Raw genomic sequence first — 21,926 nt, forward strand, 5'->3', positions numbered from 1 at the left:
TGCTTGCGTGCTGAAAACTTTCCGTTTCACATTCCTTTTAACACCTGAAACGTAGAGATAGACATGCGCAACACAACAAAAGGTTGTGTGTATTTTAATCTGTCAAGAACACCAAGAAAAGTTTATTTACCACAAAGCATATTTACCGCGAAGTCAAAAATGTAACACCGTAAAAGCGAGGGCCATTACGTGTCTGACCAAAATTAAATCAGAGAAATTCAAACTAAAGCTATTTTTCTACAAAAAAAAAACCACTGTATGAATCTCAAGCTTTCGAAGCTTGGACTTATATCCTGAACTTATTTGAGGTAAGCTGCACAGGCTCTAGCACCTTTGCATGTTCCATACAATGTGAATTAACCTTCAAAGCTGAATTAAGGGGGGGCAACTACAATTTAAACTCATATTATCTTCAAGAAGTGCTCGTTGCTATGCTTACTGTGCGAAACCCCCACTTCCAAGAGCGGTATAGATTACGACACAAGGAAAATACGTAGGTGGGCGCAAAAACTCGCCCTTCTCTGCGCGTCTCTTCCCTCATCCTTCGTGAAAGGCACGACTTTGGAAGCACCCATGAAAAGAAGCAGATCTCACCCTTGCCTGAACCTCTGCACACACTAAACAGTTGAAAGAGGTGCCGCGGATAAAATGCCGGCCTCAGCAAGTGGTAATAAAGGACGCTGCACTTTCCTTGCTGCCCATAATAGCGCCAACAGAATAGCCTGCTGCGCGTCACCTCGATATGAAAGGCGCGAAGAAAACAAAACTATATTTGCACACATAGAGGAACGTTGTATTTTCGTGCTTTTGGTATCCCATCAAAGAAGCCGGAAAGACGGCACAACTTGCGCAGTTCCGCCACGCAGCAGTATAATACAGCGGGACGCGCACCTTCGTTGTATCGACCTCGAAGTCACTAGGCGCCCTTGACGCAAGAACAAAACTTCCTCCTTTTGGCAAATTGTCAGAGGAATGAGAGCCTCGCAAGCAATGGTTCCACTCTGAACAGAACAACGCGCGAGAGCCGGCCGCAGTCACACGATATTTTAGCGGACGACGCGTCAGCTCTGGCCTCGAAGCGTCACTTCGGACATTGCACGATTTTGCTAGGCTTTCACCATGCACGCTGCAAACTGTGAAGAATCGTCGCGCCGGCAGTGGTTTTTGTACGTGAAACAACCGGTGATCGTGGCGCTGCTGATTCTCTGCTTGCTCCGCGAATGTGCCACAGAAGCTCAAGCTCCAGTTACAAGCACCGCCAGCGGCCGAGTGGCTGGCACCCGCATTGAGGTAGGAGGCAAGAAGGTAGACGCTTTCCTTGGAATACCTTACGCCGAGCCACCACTCGGTGAGCTACGGTTCCAGAAACCCCGACCTATTCAGCCGTGGAAAGGAACCTATCAAGCGGCCCACAAGCCAACACCGTGCCCGCAGCTTGTTTTGCCAGTGTTCGCTGGTGTAAGGCTGAACTACTCCAGCGCTTCCGAAGACTGCTTATACCTGAACGTGTGGAAACCCTCTTCCGCTTGCCAAACACCAGAATCGTGCGAAGACAACCTGCCGGTCGTGGTATTCATTGACGGCAATGTGTTTCAGTGGAGTGACTCAGCTCTGTTTTCCAATGACCCAGCGAATTTCGTGGCGCTAACTGACGTCGTCTTCGTCACCTTCAATTATAGGGTGGGCATATTCGGCTTCCTTTCGCTCGAAGAGTCGAAGCTCCCTGGAAACATGGGGCTTTGGGACCAGAATCTGGTTCTCCGGTGGGTGCAAGAGAATATCAAATATTTCGGAGGCGATCCGAAGCAAGTGACATTGAGTGGACAGAGTGCTGGCGCAGCTTCGGTGGGCCTTCAAGCCATTTCGCCGCACAGCAAAGGTTTGTTCAAGAGAATTGTCATGCAGAGTGGAAGCCCCCTGTCTTTGGTGATAGGACTATTCTTCAGAGGTGCGGGGAAGTTTACAACCATCACAGGAGCTCTTGGATGCTACAACTTGGACAAGACGCTAGACGAGCAAAAGGATGAGATCATAAGATGTCTGCAAAAGAAGAAAGCTTCAGACATCATCGACACTGTCCAGATTGTCGACTTTATTAAACAGATGTTTTCTCCCATCGACGGCGACGACTTCCTGCCTAAAAGGGTCTTGTCGGTGGACGCCTTCAAGGACCTTGGCACCACCGAAGTCCTGCTGGGGACCGTGAAGAACGAAGGAACAGTGTTCCTCAGCCACCTCAAGATCGCATTCCCACGCTTCAAGGAGTTGATTGATCATGAATACAGACTCGTGGCCATACTGGTCATGGTCCAGATGCTTGACATTCCGGTGTGGCAGAGCCGCAGGATTGCAACGGCGTATTTCGGTGGCCCGGAAGACAAACGCAAGACGCCCGAGGAAGTCGAGAAAATCTTCGGCGAAATGTTTGGCGACGTCACATTCTATTGCCCGACTCAACTCGTCGCCGACATCTTAGCTCAGGAGAAAGGCGTGAGCGTTTACCGATACGTCTTCGTGCACCGTCCGTCGTACAGCCTTTGGCCCGAGTCATTCGGCGTTGCTCACAGTGACGACCTTCCCTTCACCATAGGTTCGCTCGTGTTTGTCAACGACACAAGCCGCTACACGGAGCCGCTCGGCTCCAGAGGAAGGGAGATGCTTTCAGCTGCACGCTACACGGCTGACGAGAAGAGCTTCATGGAGGAAATTTCTACTGCCTGGGGGACGTTCTACAGAGACGGGTAAGCCCGTATCATTTTCCGAATTTCGCTACCACATATACAGACACGGGCTTCCCTTGTTTTTTTATTTCATAAGCTTTTGTATATATTTTCCACATCTCATGATAATGACGTTAAGAACATGGATTAGCTTAAGAAGTCGTTTTATATTGCTCTTTATTTTCTGCTGTATTGTCTCTGGCTCCGTATGCCTCGCTGTCACAGATGCAAGAGTGCCGAAAGTGGCACTTATCACTTGAATGCAGCTAAAATGCTTGCAGTAGTTGCGTGACTTCAGATTTTCTACACACTAACTTTACACCCCCGTTCAAACACACGCACGCGCACACTCGCCCAACTTTTGTCACTTTACATGCAGTGCCAGGTTCACGGAACATAATTTTTACTGAAGGCTACGCTTTGTCAGAATTTTTCTTCATTCAGCTTCACTCTCTCCCATGCATTGATTCGAAACGAAAAAACCAGAACACAAAACAAAATTAATTATTTAACACGTAGAAGCAAATAGGTGGCCGAATTCTTATTACGAAATAGTAGCAAAAGTTATTTGTTTCAAACTCTGAGTAGGCATTTAAAAATATCTACTCTCATTTAATCGCAACGGCAGACTCTACAGCGTGTGAGAACTGCGTGAGTGTGTCTTCCTGGGTGAAACTCACTCGCTTAGATCATCGTCCGCTTACAGAAGCAATGATTCTGACTAAACATGCATCGCAGAGGACGGATGTGAAGGCGCTTCTCAAGTTCTTGAAGGACCCAGGATTAAGTTCAAGGTTATAAACTCTCAGTGTGTGCCATGTGTACTCTGTTTGTAATGGCCTACAGCCGCATGGAAAAGTAATCTCCCTATCCTCTCTCCCCTTTCTAACTCTTCCTCTGTTCCCCTTCCCACGTGTAGGGCAGCACACTGGGCGTCGCCTAGTTCACCTCCCTGCCTTTCCGTTCATCTTTGTCTCTCTCCCTCTCTCTAGTATGGGGGGCAGGAAATGACCTCGACATTGCTTTCAATCCGTTTTTGTAAAGTATCACCAATTTAGTTGCCATACTGAACACGGGTGAACTAAAAGAAAGATGGATGCAATCTGTTTATGTACCCTGAACACTCGTGACCACCGTAGATCTGGCGTCTCTCTCTTCTTTATGGAAGTGGCTTTTTTGGCGGTGCTTATTCTCCCATAGCATATAAAGGAGCTGATTATTAAAAAAAAAGGATGATTACTGGAATGGAAAGATTCCACCCGATCTAGTAGAGTACACAAAACCCCGATGAGAGATGTAAGCTCTATCTGACACAAGGTAGTAATTACGATAAAAGATCGAAAACAAATATTGTCGGGAAAAGGCATGATTTATTTTACTTTCGCACTTAATTCCTTGATAATCTGCACATTACGGTTAGCAACATTCCTTTGTCGTGTTTGCTGAAACTTTACCACGTGAGTCAATTCGGATTTGACTCAAGCTTCATGAAATTAGCGTGGTGTCGCGAACTTTGAGGATTGAAAGCGTTTATAACAAAAGGCCAGGGTATATCCTCTTGAAATTTTACCTATGTCGAAAAGATGTGCAGAAAGGGCTCGAGTGTGTTCAAAACAAGATAACGCGGTAACAAAAAACTACAGTACTGCCTCAGCATCTCCTGATTTAGTAAAGCTTTTATGAGATCAAAATAATTTGCATTGTGCAGCGGAATGATAACTGAGACCTTAGGCGACACTAATAGAGTCATTTTCGCTACTTTGCTTATCAGAGAGGAGAGGCAAGGCAAGGACATTAAAATTATACACGTTTGCTCGGATGCTCTAAACACGGAGATATATAATTTTTTTATTGCCAGCATATCGCAGAGATTAATGGACGCCACTCTATAGGCCACAGTGCGATCAAACTACAAATTACTTTGATCAAAAAAATTATGAAATTGCTCCAAGACAAGAACCTACTTCAATGACTGCAGCCTATTTAATTCAATTTAAATATTTTATTTTTTGAGTATAACGCGAATATTTGTAAGCCGAACAAACTTCACCTTATATGCGGTAAAAGATGTAGTAATGCCAATTCGGCAAAACTTGCATCAGAGAATGAATATCATAATTTTTTTAAACCATTCCGCCATAAAGTATTTGCTGCAAACGTTAGGAGACAGTTGCAAAGCTGTTGATAATAATCTCGTGGAATTTTCATTGCCTGTTTTATGATGAAATTCTTATAATATGAGTCTGAGGAAAACTACACTCAAGTGCTGTTCTCAGTATAAATCGAATCCAATGAATTTTCTGGATATGTTGACGTTTACCCGGCAGTGAAAAATATATTCATGGGTGAGAAAATGTGACGCAGAAGCTTTCCCCACTCTCTTAAAAACTGTTACGTTCACACGGTGAAGGGCTTGTTCTCACCGTTCTGAAATAAATAGCAGTGTTGCATAGATTTCGGGATCCCAGAACAAATCTGGTGTCAACGTCTGCAGTGTACTTGGAAATTTGGCCGGTGGTGGCGACACCTCACTGCGTTTTTGTTCTTTTAAGTTCACAAAAGGTGCGCTTTCGGCGAAAGTAGTCTCTTTGCCTTTAGAATGACGTAGTCTATCGATAAAAACTAACTTCAGTCTGCCCTCAGTATCTCTATAATAACGGTATTATTAAAAACGGTCGCAATACCTCTACCCCGTTTTATTTTATCATGAACCGGGCCGCCAAAGCCTGCGATGCATGCTACATGCCCCGGTGTTGTCGGTAAAGCCATATGGTAAGGCGATACCTGAATAATACCAATAATCATTACTAGTTAAAATAACTGTTTTATGCAAAGTTTCCACACTTCTCTGAAGCGCGTGAACGAGGCACTTCAGAGTGCGCTGGCGTCATTTCTCAGCTCGTTAGGGCTCGAGACAGTACACTAATGTGCACGCACCACTATACGAATCGAAGGTTACTGCCGTTCCGCAAGAAGTCACATCGCGGCCTATCGGCAGCCGCAAGTGTTGCCAGTGCATACTAGAGCTCGACGCCAGCGCTCTAAGTGGATAAGTGAAACCTTTTAGAAAATTCCGCGAACAGGAGATGATCGCTGCGCGCATCATAAAATTGTAGACAGTATCTGCGAAATACGAGTAACAGCGTTCCCGTCTCATTTTCTGTCTCCGCATTTTATTCGTTTTCTATGAAACTCAATAAACTTCTTTCTATTTCTTTGTCAAGCATGGGTGTCATTACCCCATGTTTTTCAAACCTCGCTGGAGTCCGATAACTTTATATATGAATTTCCAAGAAGTTAGACGAACGAGAATAAACTGGATCCTTCCTTTATAATTATAACCTTGGCATTCTACTCTGTAGCTGAGCATGAAATTCATTTACTGCCCACCCGTCTGAACGGGGCACGAATATTAAGGCCTGATTTGAAGTTTCACTCTCCTTCAGAAACACTCTCGTTGCCATCTCCTTTTTTTCTGGCACGAATTTTTTCACACAAGAACAGTCTTCTTCTAAGCGTCCGGTGAAGGATTAGTTATAATTGCGGGCTGCATACGGCTTCGAGTAAGACATCGCTTCGAAATAGCTTTCTGTATCGATAATTGCTACGCCCGCCAGGCATGCGCACACTTAATTCTTCTTGTCCTGTGCAACGATCTATACTGATTAGGGTTTATCGTCTGCTAACGACGAAGTCAAAGACCAGGCGTGTTCAGTCAGCCTGCGTTCGAGCATTATATCTAATGTCATCTACGCTTGGCACCTATCACTGCCAGAAGTGCTGAAAGGCGACCAGGAAACCGAAGAAACTCCAGCAAACCACAAACGCCTTCCGACCTTGGCCAGTACTCTGCGGCAAAATAGATTGTTTGATGAGCGTTATTATTTCTGCTGCCAGCAGATGTGAATGCTTTATAAGGCTAGAAAGAATTAAGTGGACAAATATTATGTTCGGGCATATCGTGACTGGTAAAGTGATTGGCACTGATATGTGGGTCTTAACTTCCCGAAGCGATACATATAGGTTATATAAAGGACACCGTAGTGGAGAGCTTCGTATTAATTCGACTCCCTGGGAATTTGTAATGCACGTGCGCTGGCATTGCACAGCACACGTGTGTTTTTGCATTTCGCCGTCATTGAAATAGAACCGGCGCGGCCTGGATTCGACCTTGGGAACAGCAGCCGAGCGGCAAAGCCATTGAACCTTCGCGGCGCGTGACTGGTACTGTAAGGTATATGCCGCCGTCGCCGATTGAATTAGGAGAGAAATACTGCCTGCCATCGAACCTCGCACGAAATATTAGAACGATAGAAAAAAAAAACACTGTCCTGCGGATCGTTCAAGAGATGCAACAAAATAAAATAATAATGATAATAAATACAGAAAAAACACAATTTTTGAAAACCAAACTTATCATCTAGAGTTCGATAAGTCTGTTGAGTGACACACATCTCTAACACATGCCAATATAAACGAACGACCGGAAAAGGCGAGTTGAATTGCCGTAAATAAGGAAAGTCAAAGCTTTGGAAACATTAGCTGGTATCACCTAGCATGCGGATTACATTGATAATTGCATATTTAATAGGCAGTTATGACCACTAATTGGAGCTCTAACAGTCGGGGAAAACATCGACTTGAAGACGTGAAAATTGCAGCCGTTATGAGGGGAGCTAAACAAGTTTTATTAAGGAATACCTATTTTAACGAAACGTTTAGCCTGCACAAATACACGCATAGATGTTGGGATTCAATGCTCTTTCAATCCTATTATCTTTCACAAGCCTTCTCTGTTGTCGGAGAAGTCGCAAGACAACAGCTATTTGTCGTGAATTACTTGGGACTTAGCGTCACACTGTATGTAGTCTGATTTTAATTAGCTTGGCAATTGTAAAAATTACAAGAGTCGCGATGCCTTATACACAAAAGATTGAGAAAATAAACATCTGCTAAAGTGGCGGCAGTTACGTTCATTTAGCTCAGCGGCGGGCGGTGGGCCTTTGAAGCTACCTAGCTGAGCAGCGAAGCGCCCGCTCTGTTTCCAGTCAAGGAGGAGTTGCTTTTGGGTCCGCGATCTCAAAGACGTCGGGCCCGCTGTGGAGATGTTACGTTGTAGTAAGTGTACTGTACGCCCGCCATTTTTCTGCGGTCCAAATTACTTACGGCGAACCGAGTTTTGAAAGCATAAGTAATTAACTAACAAATAACTATTAAAACGAATCGGATCGATGGTGCATACCCAGTTGAGTCCGTTCAAAGACCCGCATTCCACCATTTCTTGCACGGAAACCCCAAGAAAAAGGCGGTCCTCTAAAAATCACATTTTTGACATGTTTATACATTTAACTTTCTGTGAACAAAATATCGAAGTGCGACTTCGTCTAGAAATACAAAAATAAAAACTCACTCTCTCGTAATCGAGGGTAGACGTAAGCATCAAATGCTTTGCAGTACCGGCGTAGCGCATTCTACAGACGGAACCTCGTTGCATGGCAAGCTCTCTTCTCGGCCATACACAGCCATACGTCCACAACGTCGCTTGGACGGCAGAGTGCAATGCCCTGGCTGTTTAAAACGGATTCTGCGCCGCGCAGAAGGATGGCACCAAGGCTCCACGAGAAACCGCGGGGAGGGGGGGGGGGGGGGGATTGAGCAACGCGCGAGCCTTCTCGATTCGCTCATACGCCACAAGGCCTGCGCGTGCGCCGATCGGACTGCAGGACGGACAGAGCGTAAGCCTCTTCGGGGAGCGTGGCCTTCGCCCAGCACGGGACTACAATGACGCTGTTGCTGACGCATGCGCTGCTCTGGCGACAGCCCAGCATGTAGGCACAAGGGCCAATATGGAAAGGTCCACAAAAGTATGGCTAAAGTTCGTTGAGGTTCATCTTCGTGTTCTCCCTTAGGTTCGCCTTCGGTTCGGTACCGTCTTCTCCCTTCGTTCTGGCGCCAAGGTCACCCGCGGCGCGCCGACAGCGGCATCTACGTAAAAGCATTTTATTCTTTGAAAACTCGAAGTTTTATGCGCCCTGCCCGACCACAAAACGATGCAGAATGGTGAGACGAATCCGAAATCCACGCGCCCATCGCTCGCTGCTGCTCGTCGGAATGCAATCTTTTTGGCGTCTTTCGAAAGTTCGCCTTTTCCACCACATTTCTTCTGGCAAAAGGACACGGAGCGAGCAGTGTGCATCTACCACCACCGCGTCGTTGCTCGCGCCATTCGGGAGTCGATAGTTCTCGCGCATCGGGAGTGGGGATGGCGGAGAGCGCTGAAGACGCATGTCGACTAGTTTCTTTTCTGAAGCAATGATGGCGGGCAGACCGACATATATTAGAGTAGCGAAGAAAAATAAAAAGAAAAATGTCCATCCCGCACCGCATGGAGCTCAACGTGCTCGGACAGACCGACAAAAATTAGGGTGGGTGTGTAAACAGGAAAGAAAAATAATAGCGCCCGGGCCGAAGCGGGAACACGCGGGAACACGCGGGAAGAGGCAGGTAAAGTCACTGGAACGAGTTCCAGTGACTTTAGAAACAGGTACCACAACGGCCGCTCTAGCAGCGGCGCCTGGTCGCGTGGACAGCGCGCACTCTCCTCTAGCCCTGTCTCAAGACTCCCCCCCACTCTGCCCACCCCACTTGGAGCGGCGTGGTGCGAGGAGGTGGTGGCGGTTGCTGCCGGAGTCGCGCAGTCAGCCAGCGCGAAATGTACGCCACGTTTATGAGTTTGCGTAACGGGGATTTAATCCACACATTTCTAAGGTGATCCAAGGTTGTCTCGAAAAAATCACCAAATTCCACAAGCAATCATTTTCCACACCTTCATCATCCTTTACATCTTCGAGGATTAAAAAAATGTTTCTGAAATGGAACAAGGGGCTTTTCGTGCTGTTTTTAGGGGAAGAGGTGCGCTACATCTAGATAAAATTTCGTTCAAAGGACTGCGTACAGACTTTCCCGAGGTTGGTGTCATAACTTGAAATGCCATTTTCTCAACTTCGTGTTTTTTGCCGATATGATAGCCTTACGGAAGCTGTCGTTATGTCTTTATGGTGCAGTTTTAGTTAATCGTATGCTGGTCAATTCACAAAGAACTAGACTATGCAGATATGTACGCATTTGTTTATCGCTCAGGCAAACATAAAATTTTTTTAACGATAATATCGCTTAAATATGTTTGATAATTATACTATTTTGGCATAACTTAACATTCTTATATGATGATGCACCGAAATGCCAGTATATGTATATCGTAGCTCGACATGGCAGTCTGAGGCGAAAAAAAATACTGAGGCCAAAAAATACTGAGGCGAAGTGTCTTAACGAGCAGTAAGAAATTACCTTACCAGGCCTGTTATTTTACCATATTCTGGAAACTAAATGATATATACTGAAACCAACTATATTTTTAGAAACAGGAGGATGAAATACACAAACACACCTACTCTCATTACAAAATCTCTAATAAAATTTTCATGTGAAGACCAGCGTCTCCCGCTACGGTGGATTCACCTAAATGGCACACAATATTTCTAATACGGCTTGCTTCTATATCTAATATTCCAGGAAAATCACCTGCACAGGAAGGAGAACATGCGCTCCTCCGTTGAATGACGTCTCACACTACGCACACGCCATCCTCTTTATGAAAAGTTTAAGCTCCACAGCACGGTTCGTTTTACTTGTCTCTCGCAACTAGACTGAAATTAGCTTTGTTGCGGCCAGATCGGCATAGAAAGGCTGCCAACTTTTAAACATGAGTTCCGCAGTGCGGGAGTTACATCATTGCAGCATCCGGTTCCGAAGCATAGCGGCTCACTATGCTGCTCAATCATACCTAAATCACGACAAGGCTCGCTGCAGCCGATCCTCTTGATTCGCATGTATTTTAAAAGCCTACTAAGTGCAGAAACGTGTCGGGTGCGTAGACATGTAGCAATATGTAAAACAAAAATTTCATTTCTCCTGACACTGCTCAGGCGGATGCAAGGGGAAGATTATGCGGCATATCAGCCGCCCACCGTCACGGGAAAGGCAGTTCGTCATTGCAAACCGAGGGGCAATTTATATCTATGCAATCCTAGTTGTGGCCATGACGAAAGACGTCTAGCGTAGTTGCTCAATTGTCACGCGCTTTTTCCTTGCAGGAAACCGAAGGTTCCTTTGACGGGCGGCAAGTGGCCTAAGTACACGCTCGACGAATCCTGGGTGATCTACCTGGAGCCGAACAACTACACCACTATTGTCGAGCCGAAGAGAAAAATTTGCGAAGTGTGGAAACCGGTGCTCCTCAGGGAGTAAGTATTTGTCACGCAGAAAATAGCGAGCAAAAGTCTCTTGACTGTTCTCTTTGTGTTGAATGGATTAGTACAGCGGTAATTGCACGTACTATAGCGCTCAATATGAGATGCAACACACGTAGGTCAGTTCTTGAACCACCGCCAGCCAAGCACTGCTAGAAATCTCTGCACTTACCTGTTGATGTAAATAATAACGTGCACTCAATGTTTGTGCAGCTTAGGTACTCTGTTTAAGGGCGCGTTATTTCACCATAAATCGGAATCCTCAGCAGGCTCACACCGGACGCGTTGCAAGTCATAATGAGCCTACGTTGTGGAGATCGCTGAAGTTCTAACTTGTACTGCTAACGTTTGTAACCCTGTTCCGCTAGCAAAGAGGGGAAAAGGTTACATATACGAATACGTCGCACGAAGAGTCACCCGCCAGAAGAGCTGCAAAGGTCCTCTTGTCAAGAGAAACCTGGCGGGCTTTTAGGTTTTGGTTTGGTTCCTAAGTAAAGCCGTAAAGCTTAGAAAGGACAGACAGTTGGATGAAAGCTTAAAAAGAAAGAAAGGCATTAAAAAAACAAAGAGGGTTTTGCAGACTTCGGTTTTTAATGTCATTCTTACACTGTCTCAGAAGAAAATATGGCACATTTCAGTGTTACGAACCATCAATGCATGGTTTACCTTTTTTACTCGATTCTGCACACAGTAATTCATTCATTCATTCATTCACAGTAATTCACACATTCATTAGCATCCGCCTAAGCGCCGCCAGGCGGCTGCAGATAAATGCTCCGCAGAATTCGCAAAAGCTTCGCAGTTGAATAAAAATTCGTCTTGGTCCGCGGTTCGAACCCCAAACCACAGCCTATCCGGGGCAGTCACTCTACAAGCTGAGGTAGCCATGAAAGCTAGAAGATTGCATGGCGAGGCTGAACTGATCAACAACTCGAAACGGGAGCGGTGTTAGTCCAATGGGGACTACGAGCCCCTTTATTCACGATTTCTCTCCGCTTTCGCCGTCATTGCTGTCTGATGACCTTAGCTAATCGCGCGCTCCCAGCGATGTTCACCCTCTATGCCCTCCATGGCAATAAAAATTCTGGCCACTTAGAGCGTTTTGAGACCATGTCGGCCTACTAAGAATGCCATGAGCTTAAAATTAACGCAGAAAACTGTGGAAGAGATTCCCTCTTCTGAAACTTCACTTTCAATGGATAGTTCATGTACTCATCGAGCACGTCCATCATGCTCATCATGCCTCAAGGGATTAGGATGGCGGAAAAGCAGCTAGCGCCATCTAGTAGTGCATTAAGGAACTGGGTCGCTACAGTCTCATTTTTCTTTTTCCCCCGACTTCCACATCCCAAAGTAGGGGTGCGGCCTTTACATGAAGGCGGGTCTTCGACAAATAAATGTAGTATTCGGACATTACTAGGGGCTTGTATAACGGCCTGTCCGCCTTGAATGAACTTCAAGCCAGCTCTGTCGCTCCTAACTTATGTTAGCGGCAGCGATGGTGCTCACTACCAGCGTTTCACAATCTCACTTCAGGCTTGAAGAAGTGATCAATCGCAGATTTTGCTGCAATTAGCTTTTTATTCGACTCTCCGCAATAATCGAACACCATTTAAGATATCCCATAAAGGGGCTAACATTGAAGTTGTATGCAGATCAATTAAAATGAACGAAACAGTTCTAAACAAGCACAATCAAGCAAACATGAGCTTAGAAAGCCGCAGTTAGTTTTTCAAAGTTTACTTTTCCTTACCATTACATTCTCTCTGCAAATTTTGAACCCTTAGGTGCGAAAGTTCTTCCACTAGTAGTTTTCTCCATGCTATTGGTGCAGACCTCTGTCTTTGCCGAAACATGCAACATCGTGTTATGACGTTTATTTATTTAAATTTATGTAGGACAGAGCGCTTATATAAATAAAAAATGCAGATAATCTCACGGTAGAGTAAGAGACACATGGCATTTGTTTAGCCCATAAAATAAAAAAGCTGACTCAGACAAAGCAACAACTTGGAAGGCTGCTCAGAGGTGTCTACGCAGGAGCACAGTCACGGCCGCTCAATGGAGGCGCACCATTGAGCGGCCGTGGCACAGTACCCCTACCTACGGAGAAAAAATGTTTCTTTTTTTTTGAATGTATAAAAAGCGAATTTGCACAATAATGTACGCGAGTTCTGAAAAGGATTTGGCAATAACGTTCAGCGCTTTCTTTTCTAGCTTTTATTTTGAGACAAAACTCCTACTGTTCTTTCGGACTTCTAACTGCGAATAAGATCGAAATATTTTCGCAGTAAGTATATGTTTTGGAATAAAAGCTTACTTGCTCACACTATTCTCTAAGACCTAGACAGGGAGGTTCCATTCGGATAATTTTCTTTTTGTTGGGTATTGTAAGACTAATGTTTGGCGGAAAGAGAATCTTCTTCAGTTTCAGGCAATGTTTAAAAGCGAAATTTTCTGCTTGCCCCCCCCCCCCCCCCCCCCCCCCCCAAAAAAAAATGCCGGATTTTTCGAACTGCAGCAGGAAAAAAGGGCGAGAAATAAGAATTCTTTGTTCACGTTTAGAAAATTTTCGGTTGTTGCATGGAACCTAACTTCAGCTTTAAGTTTATTTTTTCACTCTATATTTAAACAGCCTATGTCCTAGGCGAATAGCACAGCGTTCTGCATCATGTTGCAAAAGATGCAGTAATTGTGGAAAACATGTGGCGACTCATTACTTGTGGTTCAATGTAACCTGGTACCTACTGTACGTTCACGAGGCTAATTGCTGACATCTTACTGACTCGCCATACACGGAATATCGTAGCGTATCTCCACCGCAATGCATCCCCGCAGAGTTTGTCAGCGAAAACCATTCACTTTCGGGGCAATGACCTCAACAGAGAACTAGCGCATTCGTGTTTTCAGCTATGCTAAAGGCCGTTATCTTTGAAACGTTCTAAAGCTCTCCGCTGAGATAGAAAAAAGCCAGCCAAGTTACGCATTGAGAACAACCAACTCTGATTATGGAGCCACCGTGGAAAAGCTATGTGGGCTTTTCCGATCACTGGTCAACTGTAACCTATACTTTACATCGATGTACCCTGGGAACCTTCCAGTTTTTTTTGTCCGTGTTCGCCTGCATCACTGCTTTCTTCGGTCCGTCCAGCCCAGAAATTTTCTCACCAAGTTGCATAGTCAAAGTCGCTGCTGCTGTGGATAGCGTGCATTTACGTCATTCTAGCCACCGCACTTACGTACCTCGAGCGTGGGAGACGCCACACTCTGATTGTTTTTCTCCCTCCACCCAGTACAGGAAAGGGAACAAAAAAGGCTTGAGGCGGAGCTCGTACCCTTGAGTGATGACGTCTAAGTAAACGCGGGAATAGCTTCCGCCAACACTCAAACATATCTTTTTCGTAATAAAGTCAACTGTGCACCAGATAGTTCCGTGAAGGCAGTTTTTACAATTCACAGCCTCACGCGCTCAGATACGTCATCCGGTGAACGCACTCGAGGTATCTTACCTGCCTGACTGCTGAATAAAAATGCCGAATTTCCCCTGAACTCTCCGCCACACAGATAATGGGTTGCTTCGGCGGTATAACTCGTGAGAACCCTCGAATACAGATGGTCTGAAATCTCATCTTTTAATTTTTTCCATGTTCATTCAGTCGGACCAGGAGTATTTTCTGGACCAGGAAGAGAGCTAAATAATTGCGTGTTTTATTTCTTTATGAGACCGTCGCTAGCTTAGTAATGATTGAGATACCGCAACTTTTTCAACTTTTTTACTCTTTACTGTATTTGGAAGTAAGCATTTGTTGCTAATATATAATCTTATCATAATCTTGTGCTGTTGATGTGTGTGTGTTCTTTTTTTGTGCTCTTGATAACGCGTTGTGCGAGCCATTTTTTTAACCCATCTCACGTTTGAAGTATGCTTCTGTAAGCACTGCTATATTAATTTCGTACCTGTATGCTCCCACCTGCTTGGTCTTCCGCGACTGCAGTATATACAAAATAAATAAACTTTTTAATGAAATGTGAAAGACGAAAAAGAATATTTGAGAAGGAGAAAAAAAAATCCGTCCGTTTAACACTGAATACTAGTATAAACATAGTGTAAAAAAAAGAGGTTTTCAATCATAACTGAACAAAAACTTTTCATATTCGCCTGGGGCTCAGGCAGGTAAGATGTGAACCGTGTTAAGAAATAATGCAGGGGTCTTTAACTTCACTACCACTTCAATATCAAGGAAACATTCACTACTTAGCAGCTGTGAGCTTTTGTAGTGCGACAATACGAAATACATGTGCGTTTTCAGAAAAATGTAAGTGTTTGCTAAATGTGCATTTTTCTCAATGAAGCGACATACAATAGACCTTCAAATATGGAACAAAAATTGTAGCAGCGCTAAACATGACCGAGTTACCAAGCTTTCAGTATTTGACATAAAGAACTATCAGCGAGAAACAAATTCTAGAAGCTGATTTTTAACACGGAATTACACAGTTCGAGCAGTTACATTTACGGCTCGTACACTGCTACGCATTGTGCAGCTCTTTACAGTTTTTTTTTAATAGATGCAATGCGAAGGCCTTCCACTCTCTTGACAGCATTTACGTACCTCTTAAAACTGTATTGACTGTGATAGATTCTGCAAGGCACTAGGCTTTTTGATTAGCTTAAAATAGCAAGAAAAAAAGAGCGTACAGTAGCAACAGAAAGTGAGGGTAAATACTTTAATAAAAATACTAGGTGTGAGCCGAGCTTTAATCACCTGGGGGTGAATATACTAGTTACTGGGCTTACATGCAAAGTAGAAGCCTTGGTTGGCTTCTACAATGGTAAAAACATCGAGGTAGTGAAATAATCCGCATGGTAATTTTATTTCAATATACTCACACGTGATGCATTTCTACTGGTCCTGTTGAACAGCAGTTAATGTGTCCTTCTTCAAATGCCAATATCAAAAATTTCTTAGCGCTGCTAAATATTTGAGAAATCAGTGCGTTGAAAATTGAAACATCGAGCATCTGGTCTGTCTTGGCAGGCTAGTCCAAGTTGTGTGAGATCCCTACTAGAAGTCCCGGACCAACTAGAAAGCCCGAGGAGAATAGTCTATTTTTTTATGGAAAAAATGCCTTCCTCTTGGTTCCTGCACAAGTTTGCACAAAATGAGACACAAGAACTTCTTCAACGCTGGATTCTTCGCAGTGGCACTGAAGCATCTTGATCGGAAAGCGCTCTCTGCTGAGAGCACGCTAACGTCAGACTTCGTATGCACACTCAAAGTGCACCGCCAGAAAACGATATATTAAAGGATTAGTCAATGGGAATTAAATAGATAAAACATCAAGGTGCACAACTAATGCGTCACTGAAAACCCTCAGACAGACGTAGGAACTGCTCTTTTTCGATGTAAGTTTTACTTAGTACTGCTTCAATCTTTTCACAAGGGGGTGCTACAATGAGAATAGGACGGCGCAAAGCCGTAAGCGCTTTTTCCGGTTAATATTAAGTTGGTTAAATCACACAACTATTCATATGCAGGTCAAAGCCACAAGAACGCACCTTCATACCGGACGAAGATCCAAGAAAAGAAGAAAATGACAAGAACAACGAGGTCGACAACACCGGCCAGATAACAGCCAGTCCGTCCACTTTCCTATGCTCGGCCCTCATCTTGTTTATTTCATTCGCGGGCTTGACGCTTTGTTAGCTGTTTACTTGCTTTCATGCTGCGGTAAGCGCTCACCCGAGCGACTCGTCTGCAGCTTAATTACTGGTTGTTGTGCAAGCTTTCAGCATTCCTGCCACTGAAGAGATAGGAAAGTGCGCAATACAACCTCTCAAACGTGCAGCAAAGCTGACGCCGCCGAAATAAATATATGCGGCAGGTGAAAAATGGCCAGCCTCGGGAAAAGGATGTTGATGGTACCAAGAAAAAGGCGAAGGCTACAAGAATCCTGTTTGCTCCAGCGAGGAGCAGGAAATTTTTCTGAGCTCTAATCTGTTATTCGCGCAAACAAGTTAATGAAGAGGCATTTCTGAAGCTTGATCGCGGTATTATGCTCTGTTTAATCTGTTCGTGAAGCCTATATTACATAAGAGTTAAAATTCGTACCCAGTTCGTAAGCGCTAAGGGTTTATTTTCCTTCGCGCTGGGCCTCATGCCATGGTGTCGGTTTAGCTGGGTAGAGTTTCGAATCACTTTTAGAATTAAACCTGCCCGGAAAGAATTCACCACACCTAATAGCACGGGCCTTCTGGAAGATTGTGCCACAGCCACGACACGAACGACCCAACGAATGCTAGCAGTCGCTGGATACAACAAATTCAACGCGCTAGATGTTCTAATAAATGTCATGCTTTTTTTTATTTTTGTGAAATCTGCGCTGCCACACTTCCTCTGATTTTCCAGACTGATTCTTTCTTGATATCAGGTTCTCCTTGGAATTAATTTTGTCATCATTCATTTCTACTGTGGTTTCATTTCAAGCATGAGTTATTCGCAGAATTCGCCCATTCTCATGAATCAAAGCAACGAATGTACGGCTGTGGTTTGGCGGGCTCTTCTGCGGTGCTCGGCGTGTCACACGTGACATATTTTAATCAAAACAATTACTTCTCTTTCAAAATACGGCAAGTAAGCAATTTTTCAGCTTCTTCTTCTCTAACTCTACAGCACACCACGAATTAAACCAAGAGGCTCCACATCGGGTCATCACTTTGAGCTCGCCTAAACTTTGCAGCGAAGAGTGAAGCAGCATGGGTTCTGGAAATCTACCCGGCTCTAGTACAATTGAGGCAATTGGTTTCGAACCTTCACGCACTGCATGGGGACTTCACCTGACAATGCACTCCTGGTGTCAAGACCGGCGCAGTGCGTCGGTCTTGACACCAGGAGTGAAAGCTGGGGGGGGGGGGGGGGGGTGAGGGGAGGGGAGGGGAGGGGAGGGGGTTGTGTAGAGGTTAGTTATTTTGGTCCCCGATAGTACAGCGCTTGGTGGTGCTCTATTATAGAGGTAAGCATATTATGTATGCATCTATTTACTTATTCATTTAGAGGCGCAGGCTTAATGTAGTGGTGCATGCGGTGATGAATGCAGAAAGGGCAAATGAGCACATTAAAACAAAAGGAAAAAAATAAATGACTCAGTATGCCAACAAGTGTTGAGACCGATATAGCTCTGCAAGCTGCGCGTGAAATCGGCGAAGTCGCGATGAAATATACCAAGGTGAGATTGCATCACAGGGTTGTTAAAACTCAGCATTGTCACACACGGCTTAGGTTTGCTTGGAGAGCGTCGAACAAACGGGCTGGTCGTAAAGCCCGCCAAGGCGCGTGCAACTTGACCATGATGCCAGGCGAATACAGTCAATTTTTCTATGAATGCGTTTATACAGCAAAACAATACCACGAGACTACCACCATGTCTTCATTTTGTTTAGCCCCAGGGCGCGTAGTACAGCACTGTAACCGTCCTGGGAAGCAGATAAGAAGTTAATCGAGCCAAGCGGCTCATTATGAACCGCTTTCGCACGTTTTAGGGGAGAAGGTAGAGCTGCGGCCGATTGTATTCGAAAGAGTGCGGGCATATTGGGGTCCAGCCCTTTAATCGCCAAATTAACTCTCGGAAAACGTACCAAAGGTGCCATATTTTTAGCAGAAATGACTCTTGTCAAGCTTAAAACACGTGCTGAAGGTGGGAAACGCTTTTCGTGGCCAAAATCGCCCTGTTGTGCTTAAAACTGCAACCAACGCAATTGCTGACTGTAACCCGTTTTTGCATGTAGGAGCAGCGCAGCATCGGTCATAAGAGTGCGACTCGTCGTTTGCTATTTTGGTAAAATCTCACATGACGAGTTCAGCTCGTGTGGAAATCGCGCTGTACTTGAACAAACAAGACACATCTTTGGGGACGACAGACGAAGGCTTTGAAGACGACCGATGCGCTTCGTCTGTCGTCCTCAAAGTGTGTCTTGCTTGTTCAAGTATAGCGCGCTTCCCACACGATGAACCATCAACTAGCCCCTTTAACTGCTCTCTACAGCTCGTGGTTGGTGGATAAAGGGCTAGGGGGCCCAAGGATTCGGTACATGCCTATCAAACATCTATATACTATGCAAAGCTCCGCAACGCATGTCATGAGTAATTACAACGTGTAGATCATTGATAAACTGGCTGAATAAAAAGGTTCCGAGTTGGATCTCTTGAAAACTCCAGCTGTCAGGCAAACACGATTAATTTTTTTTTCCCCCACCGTAGGTCACGCGGCTTAGATTCTGACTTGTAGAAAGCTAGCAAAGCAGCTGCCATATGGTTTACAAAGGCCGCGGTGCGATAGATTTTCAAGCAGGGTGCAACTGTCCACCAAGGGCCGGTTGCACGAAAGTGGCGGATTTACTATAGGAATGAAATAACAAAAAAAAGTGGCGAAACTTTCGGTAGCCTAGTTTGATTTCCTCCCAGCGGCCCCTGAGCCTTCCTTTCGAGGCGTGGAATATGGTCGCACTAGGCGAAGCGAAAGCTTTTCTCTTCACAACAGCCACGTCTTCGGTCGTTCGCTGAGCCTGACGAGAAGAAAGAACGAATCGTGTGTAGCACCTTCTTCATATGTCAGTTCTTACTCACCAAAAGTAACTCTGTTCAAGGAAATGACAAGGTTAGTTTTAATGTAAAGACCTGTTCAGAAGCCAAGTTTATAGCCCTGAAGGGATTTTTTTTTAACAGGAAAGAGTTCCGAGTAATAGTTATATTAAACACTTCGAAGGAGAACAGACGGGAGACAGGCGAGAAAGTTTTCAACGGCGGTTCGCACTAGCGCCTTAAAAATTGGAACCATGGTAGCGTCTTTCCAAGTGACAAGAAAGGTAGACGTGCTGACTGACGAGCTAAAGATAGCAAGTATTACGGGTGCTAGAATGTCACAACAGCTCCTCAAGGGACTTCAAGGAGAATCCCCTGCAATTTTCGCCCGAACTGAAAATCTATGGATTTTTCTGGTATACTCACATTTGTCCGGCAGCAAGAATGCATTTTTTGCTGAGAAAGTTACAATTAAATATTTTCCCGCCCCACATTTCAAATCGATATTGTTATATATTGAGTTTTCTGCCGCTAAAGCAACTATGGCTATGATACGCCAAACACAGGATTAGAATACGAAACTGTTTGAAGACGAAACTGTTTGATCCACTCGAGACAAATGTTGAACCTCATTATAATGAAATTGAAGGGGCCCGGAGATTACTTCGTTATAGCCGTACCTTTGTTACAGCCCGTTTTGACTGATATTCCAGGGGGAGTCGTTATTCATTCGTTATATCCATTATTTCATTTTAAACCATTTCGTTATAACGAGGTTCATATTGTCTGCATCGAAAAAGACTCCGTGACCAGTATTTTGAAGGGAAGAGAGGGGTAACACAGACTCTGGGATCCGCACTAATATATGCGTCAAAGTACGCGCTGTGCTTGCGAAATTCTCCGCTGATGGCGACACCTCTACTTTTGTTGTGTGTTTCCTCGCTTATAAAAGCTCCATTTTCGGTAAGATGGGTTTCTTTCCGATTATAACGCTGTAATCTATCAATGTAGGCCTATTCAACTTGTCTACGGTGTCATTTTAACGAAAAAGGGACAGATGTCATCAGCTGCATCGGATGTTTTTCAGCAAATGACGTGTCCTTGACTAAGTCTAGCCTCCCTTCACCGTACGGGCTGCTGTTTTGCATAAAAGAAGCGCAGTTTCAATTCCCGATGAACACAAACCAGAAATATAATGCAATTATCTCACAGATACCTGATTTCTCAGTGAGTTAATCAGCGTTTCACTAAATAATTCGAGGAGTATGGTGTTTGGTTCTTGCGCTAGCAAAACGCGTGTCTACAGATGCAAGGTCACAATTTCAGAAAGCCTGTGAGGAAGCTTACAACTCTCCTGAGAAGTTTTGTCACAGATAACGCTATCTTTCACAGGCTTTTTCAAATTCCATGCTTTTTTCTAATTTCCGGCCTTGACAACTTTTGAGAACAGCGCCCACTGCGAAAGCGCTCTCAGCGAAAAGATGTAACCTGCATGCTGCGATATTCTTGTCAGCTGCGTCAGAATAATATGGCGTATCTGGAACAGGCAGCTCAATAAAAGTTCAGTTTGTTTATCATCTTGAAACTTTCATTACTTTTGTTTTTTTTTCAGGGCAAAGTAATCGTGTTTCTTATTTAATCCATCGCACTCCGCTTCAAAATGGTCAAAGGAGTGAGTGCAGTCAGGGACTGCTCCACTGTATATGCAGAAAGAAGTGAAACAAATGTACTTAGAGCTGTATCCAATTTTCGAATGTTTTGCATGATAAACTCACACCACATGACTCGCATTTGTAGAAATCTACAACAACAGATTCTCGTCTATGTGAGCTTGCTCCTTTCGAACATGGGTCCACTCGCCGTGGCGTTTTGTTCCCATCAGCGTCACGCGTGTTAAAAGGAGCTAGATCGGGTTCTTCTTAATTCGACGTACGCTTAATTCTAGCAAGCTTTTGGTTCCCGTCGAGTCCGGATTATAGAGTGTTCATGTTCAGCATTCTTAAACAAAAATTTTCAAGGTTGGGATATTATAACGTACTGTTACGGCAATGTTGAAGGTAATGCTCCATTCTGCCAGTGCGTATCAAAATCCCTCTTCTAAAGTTTTCCGTCGCTCGCATCGAGCAGCTAATACTGGCATAGAAAACCCTTGGGGAACGTTTTTGACGACAGCAAAAACATTAACAGCTAAAAAATGCAAGCATGCCGACGGGATATCTGCGGAAATACTGATTATTGTAGTGAAATCATATGATATAGGAAGCAATTGCGTTCACGAAGTGTTTCGCGTTGAAATATGCATTCGTTCAGAATTGCTG

At 44.5% G+C, this 21,926-nt stretch overlaps 1 protein-coding gene across 1 annotated transcript; it reads left to right on the forward strand.

Annotated features, from left to right (window-relative positions):
• Positions 1 to 925: 925 nt before the first annotated feature.
• LOC149340120 (acetylcholinesterase-1-like) lies at positions 926 to 17,736 on the forward strand. The gene is made up of 3 exons (XM_089548867.1): positions 926 to 2,741; positions 10,874 to 11,023; positions 16,569 to 17,736. The coding sequence occupies exons 1-3, from the start codon at positions 1,120 to 1,122 to the stop codon at positions 16,735 to 16,737; spliced, it is 1,941 nt and encodes a 646-aa protein (XP_089404993.1). The 5' UTR covers positions 926 to 1,119; the 3' UTR covers positions 16,738 to 17,736.
• The last annotated feature ends 4,190 nt before the right edge of the window (positions 17,737 to 21,926 follow it).

The sequence above is a fragment of the Amblyomma mixtum genome, chromosome 6 (genome assembly GCF_055824585.1).
Source record: "Amblyomma mixtum isolate Tamu chromosome 6, ASM5582458v1, whole genome shotgun sequence".
In the NCBI taxonomy this organism is placed as follows: Eukaryota; Metazoa; Arthropoda; class Arachnida; order Ixodida; family Ixodidae; genus Amblyomma; species Amblyomma mixtum.